Here is a 12,403-nt window from a genome sequence, read left to right on the forward strand (position 1 = left end):
TGTGCATCGAACATCGTATCTGGACATTCTCAAAGGATTATTTGATTTCCAGGGATATTGCCTGTAAGTGATTCCATTACCGATTTATAATTGTTTTATTGATCATTATTGTACTGATGTGAAACCGATAACCAGTCTGTACCCACAATATCACTGTTAATAAACCGCCTGAACATTAGTTGATTGTTTCTTTTGTGCGATCATTCTCAGAGTGATTTTGGTCGTAACAAAATTGGGGGCTTGTCCGGGAAGTGAATTTAAAGCCAAAACTTAGAATTTGGAACGTTCCGGAATCCAGAATATTGGTACAGACAAAATACCAGTGAGTTGATTGTTCAATTGTACATTGTGTGTAATACATTGTGACAATGTCAATCAGTACAATGGATGTTCAGGCATTTGTTCAGAGGACAGATTTGTCCCTCAAAGATTTGCAAAGGTTACGCAAATGTGATTTGACTGCTATTGCACAGCATTTGAATGTTGATGTTCCACAAGGTGTAAGAAAGGCAGAAATTCTTGACTTAGTAGCTGGTCACATGGAGCTCAAAGAAGAAATTGACACTCCAGATCATGCTCAAATTTCTGATCAAACACGGCTTGAACTTGCTAGATTAGAAATAGAAAGAGATCAAAGGGCGAGAGAAATGGAAATGAAGGAAAGGGAAAAACAAAGAGAAATGGAAATGGAGAAAGAGAAGATGAGATTAGAAATGGAAATGAAGGAAAGGGAAAGAGAAAGAGAAATTGAAATGAAGAAACTTGAAATTGAAGAGAAGAAAATGGAGCAACAAGTGAAATTGCGTGAGATGGAATTGACTCATGCACAGACTGTTGGAAATCGTGAAAGGGCTCCCCCTGAATTTGATTTGGCTAGGAACATTCGATTGGTGCCAAAGTTTGAAGAAAACAGAGTTGATGCATATTTTGTGTCATTTGAGAAGGTGGCTGACAGTTTGAACTGGCCACAGGAATTTTGGCCCATGCTCCTTCAAAGTGTGTTTGTCGGCAAAGCAGCCGATGTGTACTCATCTCTCTCAAAAGAGCAATCACGTGACTATGCTACAGTCAAGAAGGCAGTGTTGAATGCTTATGAGTTGGTGCCAGAGGCGTACAGACATAAGTTCAGAAATTCGTACCGCAAACCAGGCCAGACACATGTTGAGTTTGCTCGTGAAAAAGAAATGATGTTTGATAGGTGGTACAGATCCTTGAAAGTGGATCAGGATTTTGATAACCTACGTGAGGTTGTTCTTTTGGAAGAATTCAAAAAGAGTGTTGCTTTCAGTGTGAGGTCGCATTTGGATGATCACAAAGTGACAAGTTTGCATAAAGCAGCCTTGATGGCTGATGAGTATGAGCTGACCCACAGAAATGACAACAGACCACCTTTCAGGAATTTCTCTGGAAATAAGAGAGACAAAAATCAGTCGAGCAATCCAAAGAATGCTGGTTCTGAAAAAGGCACGAGTTCTGAAACTTCATCAGCACCAAAGCCTCAATCTGACAAAGGGTCCAGTACAAGTGCAAATGTCATCAAATGTTTTCACTGTAACAAGACAGGGCATGTGAAGTCACAGTGTTGGAAGTTGCAAAACAAAACAAAGAAGGACATGGGATTTGTTATGTCAAAAAGTGTCCTACCCGAAAATAGTGTCTCGTTCAGTGAAGCACAGGCCATTGAAAGTCGATCTCCCAAATTCAAAGATAGGACTAAGCAGGTGGATGAGAGCTATCGTAGCTTTTTGTTTGATGGTGAGGTGACCCCATGTACTTCTGGTGAGGCAGGTAAACCAGTAGTCATCCTGCGGGATACGGGGGCCTCTCAGTCGTTGATGGTGGATGGTGGTATGACTTTTCCACCAGATAGTGCAGTGAATGCAAAAGTCTTGATTCAGACTGTTGATGGCAGTTATATGTCAGTACCACTGTATAGAGTGGATTTGAAGTGTGACCTAGTTTCTGGTCCTGTCACTGTTGGAGTTGTTCCTGAGTTGCCCATGGCAGGCATTGACTTTTTGTTGGGGAATGACTTGGCTGGGGACAAGGTGGTTGCGTCTCCAGTTGTTTCGGATAAACCAGTGATGGTTGCTGAAACTGAGCAGTTGCAGGAGGAGTTTCCTGGGATTTTCCCAGATTGTGTTGTGACTAGGTCTCAGGCTCGTAGAGCTGTTCAAGATGATGCGGATTCTGTTGATGTGGAGGAGAATTCCGGTGTTTGGTTGGCAGAAACCTTTTTCAAGGATTTGAATGATGGGGTTGCTGTATTAGGCTCCGAGGCTAACAGTGATGGGCTGTTTAGCAAGTCTTCCTTGGTTGAAGCACAGCAGGCAGACTCTGAGTTGAAAGGCTTGTCTCAGACGGCGTGTTCTGAGGCTGAGGCTGAAAAGGTCCCTGAGTGCTATTATGTCAAAGATGGCATTTTGATGAGGAAGTGGAGACCTCCCCATAGGCCAGCTGATGAGGATTGGACGGTGGTCCGTCAAGTTGTTGTCCCTCCCTGTTACCGCGGTGAGATCTTGAGGATTGCTCACGAGTTACCTGTTGGCGGCCATTTAGGCGTCAGAAAGACAAAGGATCGGATCATGAGGCATTTCTATTGGCCAGGGTTGAATGTGGATGTGGCTGAGTTTTGCAAGACTTGTCACACATGCCAGGTGGCTGGTAAACCACAGCATTCAGTGAAGCCGGCGCCATTGATTCCGATACCTGCCTTTGAAGAACCATTCAGTCGGGTTCTAGTTGACTGTGTTGGACCTTTGCCTAGGACTAGGTCGGGTCATAAGTACCTCTTGACAATCATGGATATGTCTACACGGTTTCCAGAGGCTATCCCATTGAGAAATATCACTGCCAAGACTGTGGTAGATGCTCTAGTGCAGTTTTTCACTAGGTATGGGTTGCCCAAGGAAGTGCAGTCTGACCAAGGGTCAAATTTCATGTCAGGCATATTTCAAGAGGTGATGTATCGTTTGGGTGTGAAGCAGCTGAAGTCGTCAGCTTATCATCCCCAATCCCAAGGTGCGTTGGAGTGCTACCACCAGACCCTAAAGACAATGATTAGGGCATTTTGTGAGGAGTATCCCGAGGATTGGGATAAGGGCATCCCTTTCCTCCTGTTTGCAACGAGGGACTCCCCAAATGAGTCGACGGGTTTCAGCCCATTTGAGTTGGTGTACGGTCATGAAGTTAGGGGCCCACTGAAGCTCATCAAAGAGAAATTCATGACTGAGGATGATGAGGTCCACCTACTTGACTATGTGTCAAAGTTTCGTGAAAGGCTTTCAAAGGCTTGTGAGGTAGCTAGGGAACACTTGAAAGTGTCACAAGACTCAATGAAGAGAAAGGCAGACAAAAATGCCAAAGCCCGAACCTTCAAACCAGGTGACAAAGTTCTTGTACTGCTGCCCATACAAGGTGAACCACTGAAAGCCAAGTTCAGTGGCCCATACTGTGTCAAAAAGAAACTCAATGATGTGAACTATGTGATCAGTACACCAGACAGACACAAAGATAAGAAAATGTGTCATGTCAACATGTTGAAAGAGTGCTATGACAGGAAGTCAGTTGGTGTGACATAGGTAGTGGATAGCACAGTGGAATTCAAGGGTGAAAAGTTTTCACCGCATATCACATACAGTGTATGTATTTAGCATATCCATTAATGTATGCAAAACAGTTTGACATGATTGTATAAGCTCATAGAATCCAAGCAGTATCAATGTAAATGGTATCCATGAAAAGAGAACATGGAATTAATGCAGCTATTCAAAAGGCATGTGATAGTATGTGATTGTTGTTGCTTGGTTTGGATGTTACCTCACATTCGTTGTAAATAACAATGAGAAATTGTGAAGGTAAAAGAAACCCTTGCTACGGCAAGGCTTTCTTTTTCCCATGGGGGATGGTGTCACAAATGTACACACAAGTAGTTATATGTACATGTATCAAGGTTGTATGCATGGTTGTTTTAATGTGCACATTGTATGTACACAGGGTGACCAGATTAATGGAGAACATTCTATATGATATAGATATAGTACATACAGGCTGACCAGATCAGTGGAGAATTTTCTACGTGGTATACAATGTAGCTACAGTACATGTATGCATGTGACAGGAAATACATTATAGCTCACTCAATCTAGAATGATTTAACCCATTCCAGAAAATTCTAGGAAGTGCTGGCTGAGTGAGGCACTGCCCTTGTAGCCCAATGTGATTGGTAGTTAATTTTGGCAATGATGTTATGCACATAGTTAGGCAGTGAGTCATCCAGGATTCCTGGAATTTGGACTTGCTAGTATGTTCAGGTATGTGGCCCCAGGTTGGAGAAACTTACAGAATGTACTAGAAAGGGGTGAATGGATAGTATATAAGCCGGAGAAATTCTGAGGTAGGCAGAGTACCTAACACCTCTGCTCTAAGAGTTACGTCACTTCTGGCTCTGAAGCGACTTGTTATAGTCAGTCCTGTGTTACCTGCTGACCTGCTATACAAACTGTGTTTGTGGAGATAAGGCCTGGGAGACATTTTGCCTGCAGAGAATTAATTTGCCTTCGTGGAGATAGACTCCATATTTTAGTGTCAACGGACATTGTTACGGCAAAGCTGTAACGGGCTGGATTCCTCGCTGGACATTATAAAGTGAATCATCATTCAACGCATCAACTGGACGTGGTCGTCATAACGTTTGGATTTTGCACATTTCGCCGTGGCCATTATCGTGGATTTTACCCCGGATCTATAACGTGGATTATTGCAATCAGTGCCTCTGGATTTACATTGGAGGAATCATTCATCGGTGCATCAAGGACCATTAATTTGTGCATCGAACATCGTATCTGGACATTCTCAAAGGATTATTTGATTTCCAGGGATATTGCCTGTAAGTGATTCCATTACCGATTTATAATTGTTTTATTGATCATTATTGTACTGATGTGAAACCGATAACCAGTCTGTACCCACAATATCACTGTTAATAAACCGCCTGAACATTAGTTGATTGTTTCTTTTGTGCGATCATTCTCAGAGTGATTTTGGTCGTAACAAGGTTTATAAAGTTATGTTCCCTTTGCTCCTATCACCCAATATGTAGTGTGCCGTGGGATTTTTACATTTTTTCTTCGTACACAAGTTTTGTTACATCTTACTATTCAGATTTCTCATGATCATGATAACATAATATTCCCTTTGCCCTAATAGCCAAGTATGTGGTGTGCCGTGGAATTTTTACTTTTGTTTATTCGTATTCAAGTTTCCTCACATCTTACTATTAAGATTTCTCTCAATCTATCATGGTATATTTGATGGACCATGGGAGAAAGGGACTCATTCAGTTGTGTTTTTTTTTTTCTTTAATTCAGTTTTATTTTCCAAATTTGTATATATATATAGTCTCATACCAGTCATATTGAAAAAAAAAATGCATTACTTGACACAATCAAGGTAGTGAGTTTTTTCACAATTGATACTTACATCTCTGAATAAGAAATAAAAACCTTTCCTCATGCACAACATTGTAGTATTCAACATAAAACAAACTCAATGTCTATAAAATCATTTCCCATACAACTAAGTATAAGAGTGCTCTCATTAAAAATGTCCTTCCACTTTCTTTCGAACTAACTCATTTGTCTGTTCTGAATTGCGATTAACTTCTCAACTTTATCAACCAAGAGACAGTTGACAACACATATTTTTGTGTAAGAGTTCACAATCATGGCTATCTGCGAGATCATGCATGCACGAATATTGCTAGGATTGCTTGAAACAGATGGATTACCAGTGCAGCTTGCATCTGCGGCCCAGATGATTTACGCAAGTTGTAGTGACATTCGATAGGCGTAAAGACACCTGAACATGTACAGAATGGCTGCTTGTACTGTGCCCCCAGCGAGTCAGTGTTGGTTTCGGATTGCAGTTCTTCTTGTGTCACTGATTGGACTCCTGTTGCAGGAAGTGAAAGGGCATTCAATGAAAAAAAAAGATATTAAAACAGAATGCAGAAAAAAAAAGAAGAAAAAGCATCTGAAAACTGGTTATCCAGTATTAGAGAGCCAGTGGAGTAAAATTGAATCAAAAGGGTCCCGAGCTTTGGATCCTAGCAGAATCTTTGTCAGAGGCTAGATGACCGATTACCAAGGGATATTTTCTTGTTGACTTCAAATAGTAGATGAGTTACTGTGTATTCAGGAGCACAGAATTTGTGTATTGTTTTACAGAGAGGCACTGCGGTAGTTGTGAAGTTGTCAAAGCCGAGCTTTTATGACTACACTTAGTGAGAACTTGGAGCAGGGAGAGCTTTGTACACAAATTGAAACTCAAAATGAAGTCATCAAGGCATGATAAGAATGAGGAGGAAACAACGATGGAAATAGAATGGTGCTCTGACAGCCAACATGCCACCTAGTATCACTGTTTCTGTGATATTTAAGTTCTTATTCTCAACTCCTCAAATCGCAGGAAAGTGTAAAGTGAACAAAAATTCATCTTCAAGTTGGTTGTGACTTTTGCCTCTATTTCAGGCGTACCGCAGACTCTTCTATAGCATGCTCAAGCCACATGTATAAAACAAAACACAACGAAATAATGAAGACACAGACATAAGAAGCAATGAGAAAAATCTTAGCATGCATTAGTCCTAAGTGTTCAATCTACTTATAATAGCTGAGATGACTACATTTAGCTATCTCAAGAAGATGTGAAAGTATACAAAATCAACAAATTCACAATATGTTAATGGCAAGAACACAAGGACATTCTGGCTGGATGGCTAATATCTAAATAACAAGTAAAATAAAGGATTTTTAAAGGGAATATTAATTTTTCAAATATTAGATTGTATCTTGTTGCTGATCTTAATGCTCATTCAACATGAGTGGATGTCTGTTCACTTTTTTTTTTTCCGTCAAAAAGCTGTAGAAGGATTTTTCATGCCAACAACAATCCCTTGTACAGTTGTATCTAGTTAGTTATAAACCTGTCAGCATACATTTGTACGTGTGTGCCTTTCACCATCAACAAGATGATTGTATTATCTTTGTGCATGTGCGACTTGTTGTTATAGGAAAGACAGCAGCATTTATGCTACCAGTTCTTGAGCGCTTGCTCTACAAGCCGAAGCAGTCTCCCGTCACGAGGGTGTTGGTGCTCACCCCAACCAGGGAGCTCGGGGTGCAGATTTTCAACGTCACGAGGCAACTCGCCGAGTTCACAAATGTCGAGTGCTGTCTTGCAGTTGGTAAGCATTTGCTGTGAAAATGATTCAGTGTGTGTGTGTGTGTGTGTGTGTGTGCGTGTGTGCCGTGGGTCAAGGAGATTGCCCTCATGAAAGAAGTAGTGAGTGCTTGAGGGGAGATGTATCCACCAGTCATTGACTACATTGCTTTCTTCAGATTTATGTGTGTGCAACAATTCCATCATGGAAAAAAACACCCACATGTCAGTGTAAGAATTTGCTGCGAAAATGATTCAATGTGTATGTGTGTGTGTGTGTGTGTGTATACGTTGGGTCAAGGAGATTGTTCTAATGAAAGAAGTAGTGAGTGCTTGAGGGGAGACGTATCCACCAGTCATTGACTACATTGCTTTCTTCAGGTTGATGTGTGTGCAACAATTCCATCATGGAAAAAAACACCCATATGTCAGTGTAATTTTCCAATTTGATAACCTGGAGAGAAGTACCCACAGATGGTGAATACTTTTTGCTGTGTGGAAATTTGTGTCCATCTCTCTTGATGTGACACCTGTGCAAAAATGAAAATGTTACATATTTTGTTGAATATATTCTGTCCAGTGAAGTACATATTGTTGCTTCTTATGTATTGACAGCTCACCACATAGAAATTACACCAACTTCATCTGACTTTTTAAAGTGCAAACAGTTATGCATATGAAAAGTGGTGATATGCCCTGATGGATATTACTGAATTCCTTTGAAGTATAATGACCATTCCAAGAATTCATGTAATCATCAGTTAGACAGCTTAGTTTGCAGCAGTACTTTACATAAATTTTTAATATGGCTGAATCAAAAGAAAAAAAATTCAATAACTGAGCTACCTTATTATGTTCAAATGGACGCAGAAATGCTCAAGCGGTCAGACAGATTGCAATTATGTTGTTACTGTACAGATGTTTATGAAACATGCATGTAAAACATCCTTGGAATGGTTTATTTCTGGTTTCTCACATATTTCTTTTTTTTTACAATTTGTTGTTTCAATGTTTGCAGATTGCAGATGACATGTACTTAGGAAATTTTGGAGTTGAGTTAGTCTTGCATAAATGAATATGATATTGTATGTAGCTGGATACACAACAATTTCTTCATTTTTCTTCCATGTTATAGTTATAATGTGGCATCCTTTGGTTACAGGAAGGACCATTAGCACCCTATGAAAATCGTCATTCTATAAAGACACTTTCCATCTAATGACAAAAGTTTTATTAAACGGTACTGCCCATTGCTGTCAGCTCGAGATGCATTAAAGCTTCTATCACAAAACTTGCAGTGACTGAAAGTCACATAATGAAGTGCACCTAAATGTCAGGTTGATACCAGTTGCCACATGATGTATTGATATACTTGTTGCCATTAACATGTATTTAAAGCCTTTGTAACTGGGAGATTTTTTTTTTTTTTTTTTTTATGGAGGACTGTAGCCATTCAACAGAATTATGATACAACTTTGAAGAGAGACTACTTAAAACCAACCAACCAACCAACCAACCAACCAACCAACCAACCAACCAACCAACAAACCAACCAACCAGCCAACCAACCAACCATCCAGCCAGCCAACCAACCAACCAACCAACCAACCAACCAACCAACCAACAAACAGACAAACGAACAAACAAACAAACAAGCAATTTAGCCAATCATCAAACAAACACATAAACACCTAGACTGAGAAAAGTCTAACGTTTCTGTCAAATGCGGTTGTGTTGTTTTGTTTTTGAAGTTAATGATACATGGCAGGGTTTCAAGGTACATGTATCTTGAGTTCTTTTCACCAAAAGAGCTGCAGTTCTTACAAACTTATCGTAAAAGCAAAATGCTAAGATTTTTTGCCTTTCTTATCAAGTTGAAGTTGCATCTTGCATCCCTGTTATAGACAAAGATTTCTAAGACATTTAAAAAATATGGTCCATGCTAAAATTCCACAAGTTTATAGTTATCATGAGAAAGAGAAAGTGCATTTCTGGGAATTCACAAATGTTTCTTTATTCATTTCTCTCTTTATTTTGGGGGGGGGGGGTGGGGGCAGGATTTAAATTTGTCTGACAGGTTATCCAAGACTTCTCTATAATGCACTGGATCTATCACACCCGCTGTAGCAATTGTTGTTCTTTCATTGCAAAACAAGTCAATTTCCGTCAGCAAATTTGCCTGCAGTTCCAGGCAAGCATGTCAAAACGAATAAAGAGATAAAATTTACGCACACACACACAGAAGTCTGGATGGCACTCAAGTTTCCTTCAGATGATTTTTACCTGACCAGATGCCCATCAAACCTGGTGCATTATGCTTTTCCTTTTCAAGGTGGATTGGACATTAAACTTCAGGAGGCAGCCCTGCGTAAGGGTCCTGATATCGTCATAGCAACCCCAGGTCGCCTCATCGACCATCTGCACAATGCCCCGACTTTCTCTCTCGCCAGCGTGGAGATTTTAATTCTGGATGAGGCAGACAGGTAAGTACTTGATGAGTAATTTATGTGCGTTGGTCTTTGTTTGTGAGTATGTTTTTGTTTTGTCTTACTCTGTTTGATAAATTGCCAATGTTCACAAATAGAAAGCTTGTGTTTATTTTTTTTTTTCATTTTGTCATGAAGAGCAATGATGTTAAACTTCTTAGTGATGTTAGGTCAATACTGCAGACAGACAATGATTCATGTCATTGTAAAACTTACTTGGGCTATTGAAAAGCCTGACAAAAATAGTCAAGGCGCAGGGACCCAGAAAAAATAACTTTGTTCAACCCACCCCGCAGAAAAGGTTTGACTGCATGGGGCGGTCGGTTGGACTCTCTGGAACACCCCTAGGTAGTATGTGATTCCAAATTGTGGTATCAATAAAATTTTACAGGCCATTTTAGTTGCGAAAAGACCTTATTCTTCGAAAAAGAGTCTGCGCGTGCTAAGACTACTACACGCACCACTAGCACTACTACAGGCGCCAGTGCCAGTGGTGCGTGTAGTAGTCTTAGTGCACACAGACTTTTTCTTCGACAAACAAGGGTTTTTGCCTGCAAACTAACTTTTCATGCCAAGCAGGGGTCGGTGTAGTGTAGTTTCTAGCCGTTTTTTTTTTTTGTCTTTATTTCTCCGAGTTGAAGCAAGCCGAGTGAGAGCGCATACCCAGTGATTGCGACGCCCGAACCGTTTTTTGTCGCAATCACTGGGTATGTGCCCTCACTCGGCTTAGTGCAATACAGCGGACTTCTGCACAATACACAAGCTGCAACTCAGAGAAATAAAGACGAAATAAAAATGGCTAGAAATTAGACTAGGGTCGGTGATGCTTGTCGCTATTGGGGCACTGAAAATGACAAAATTATCACAGTTTTTGCATTTATTTCATGAAGGATTCATCAAAACGCCATAAAACTATATATGTACATGTTGTTAGAGATGTCAGCAATACAATGGGATACAGTGTAAGGTATAATATTGTGCATGGTTACCATGGTAACCGGATACCTACAGGTGATTGGTAACCCCCCAAAAAATATCTGGAATCTAGACAGGTTTGTTTCTTTTGCCTTTCGTGCACATCACCCATTGTAGATCGGATCTTTAAGTACCTACCTCAACACTATAAAATTAGCCTGGATAAAAGGGAAAGGACGCCCAAGATTTTTCCCTCATTCTCTCCTTAGCATTAATTCATTACTGCACGTTTTGATACAAATTTACATATCATGATGTTTCATTTTATTCTATCATTTTTTTTTTTACAATAGCTAACGAACACAAAAGTACGCTTAATTCTTTGATGGATAATACAGCGTACGTGTATATTCCTTCTTTAGAACGGGATTTATCTGCATTCTTGAATAAACTTCCTTTACAGGGATCATACAGTTTTGGTTGAGACCTAATTTCAGGTTTCTAACATTTTTTTTTTGTGAGATAATGAGAAACCTCTTATGAAATATGAAAGAACATGTAATTCTATAAGGAATTCAACATTTATTTGATGAAAATTGGTTTTGAGATATCCAAAAAAAGAGCGATTCTAATAAAGTGTGGGACCCACACTTTATTACGATCGCTTTGTTTTACTTTGTTTTTGGATGTTTCAGTCATTCCAAACCTGATTTTCATCAAATAAACTTTGAATTCCTCTTAAAATGGTATGGTCTGTACTATATCATGTGTGTTTTCTTGGTATCTCGCAAGAAGTTAACCCTAATCAGGCTGGGGGGGGGGGGGGGGGCGGAATCCGCCCCCCCTCGACGTTTCGCGCAATATCTTCGCAACACGATAAGCTCCCGCCGCGATGTTTCATGACTTTTTTCTTTCAAGTATCGCGCAACTTTTGAGACCCAAATTGTTGCGCCCGCGCGTACCGTTTTGACGCGACGCCCGTTCGAAAAAAATTTGTCAACCCCAAAATTGCTCCAAAACGTGATTTTGTGTACAAATCCAATGCAAATTGTGTTTTTTCAATTAATTCACATAAAAATTCATATCTTCACTTAGAATGGCCGAAATTGATTTATTTTAGCATAATAATTCTTCGAAAAATGTCTGTGACAAATTTTGGCCAAAAAACAAACAAAAACAAAAGGTCAAAAAACAAAGAAATACATAAGAAATTCAAAAAACAATAAAATACATAAGAAATTAATTTCGATACAGATTTTTTTTTATCCTATGTCTCAGAAGAATGATACAAGAAACATTTTTAACAAGAAATTAGCTTAATTGGAGCATTAATAAGTGATTTAGAGCCCCAAACTGATTTTATGCATAAATTACAATAATTAATTGATATAAAATAAAAGAGAAATTTTTCGGAGAAAGCAACCATACATTTTGATAGAATACGTCGCGGGCGTCGCGTGTGCCGATTTTCGGCGCAATCGCGCGTTCCACAGGCGAGATCTGAAGGGGGGCGGAATCCCCCCCCAGATATAGCATAGCCAAAAAAGCCCAGCCTGATTAGGGTTAAAAGCCCAATTCTCATCTCCACCATTACTGTCCATCCCTTTAAGAACATGAACAATATTGCTTTCCTCTGCTCTTTTCCAGGATTGTTTCGAATAACCATCGCTCTGTAAATACTCAAAAGAGCTAACATTAGAATATAATTGGCTTTGCTCTCTGTATTCACCTATATTTTTAAGGGAAATTTGTGTCCATACATTACTAAAAACTACATTTGC

At 39.7% G+C, this 12,403-nt stretch overlaps 1 protein-coding gene across 2 annotated transcripts in view; it reads left to right on the top strand.

Moving 5' to 3' along the window:
- The window catches only part of LOC140232539 (probable ATP-dependent RNA helicase DDX27), a 72,086-nt gene that overhangs the window by 16,073 nt on the left and 43,610 nt on the right, over window positions 1-12,403 (top strand). For both annotated transcript variants that reach the window (XM_072312636.1, XM_072312637.1), the window contains exons 6-7: window positions 7,073-7,246; window positions 9,554-9,704. In XM_072312636.1, coding sequence (XP_072168737.1) covers window positions 7,073-7,246; window positions 9,554-9,704 — 325 coding nt within the window. The remainder of the gene's footprint in view (window positions 1-7,072; window positions 7,247-9,553; window positions 9,705-12,403) is intronic.

Source organism: Diadema setosum, chromosome 9, assembly GCF_964275005.1.
Source record: "Diadema setosum chromosome 9, eeDiaSeto1, whole genome shotgun sequence".
NCBI lineage: Eukaryota > Metazoa > Echinodermata > Echinoidea > Diadematoida > Diadematidae > Diadema > Diadema setosum.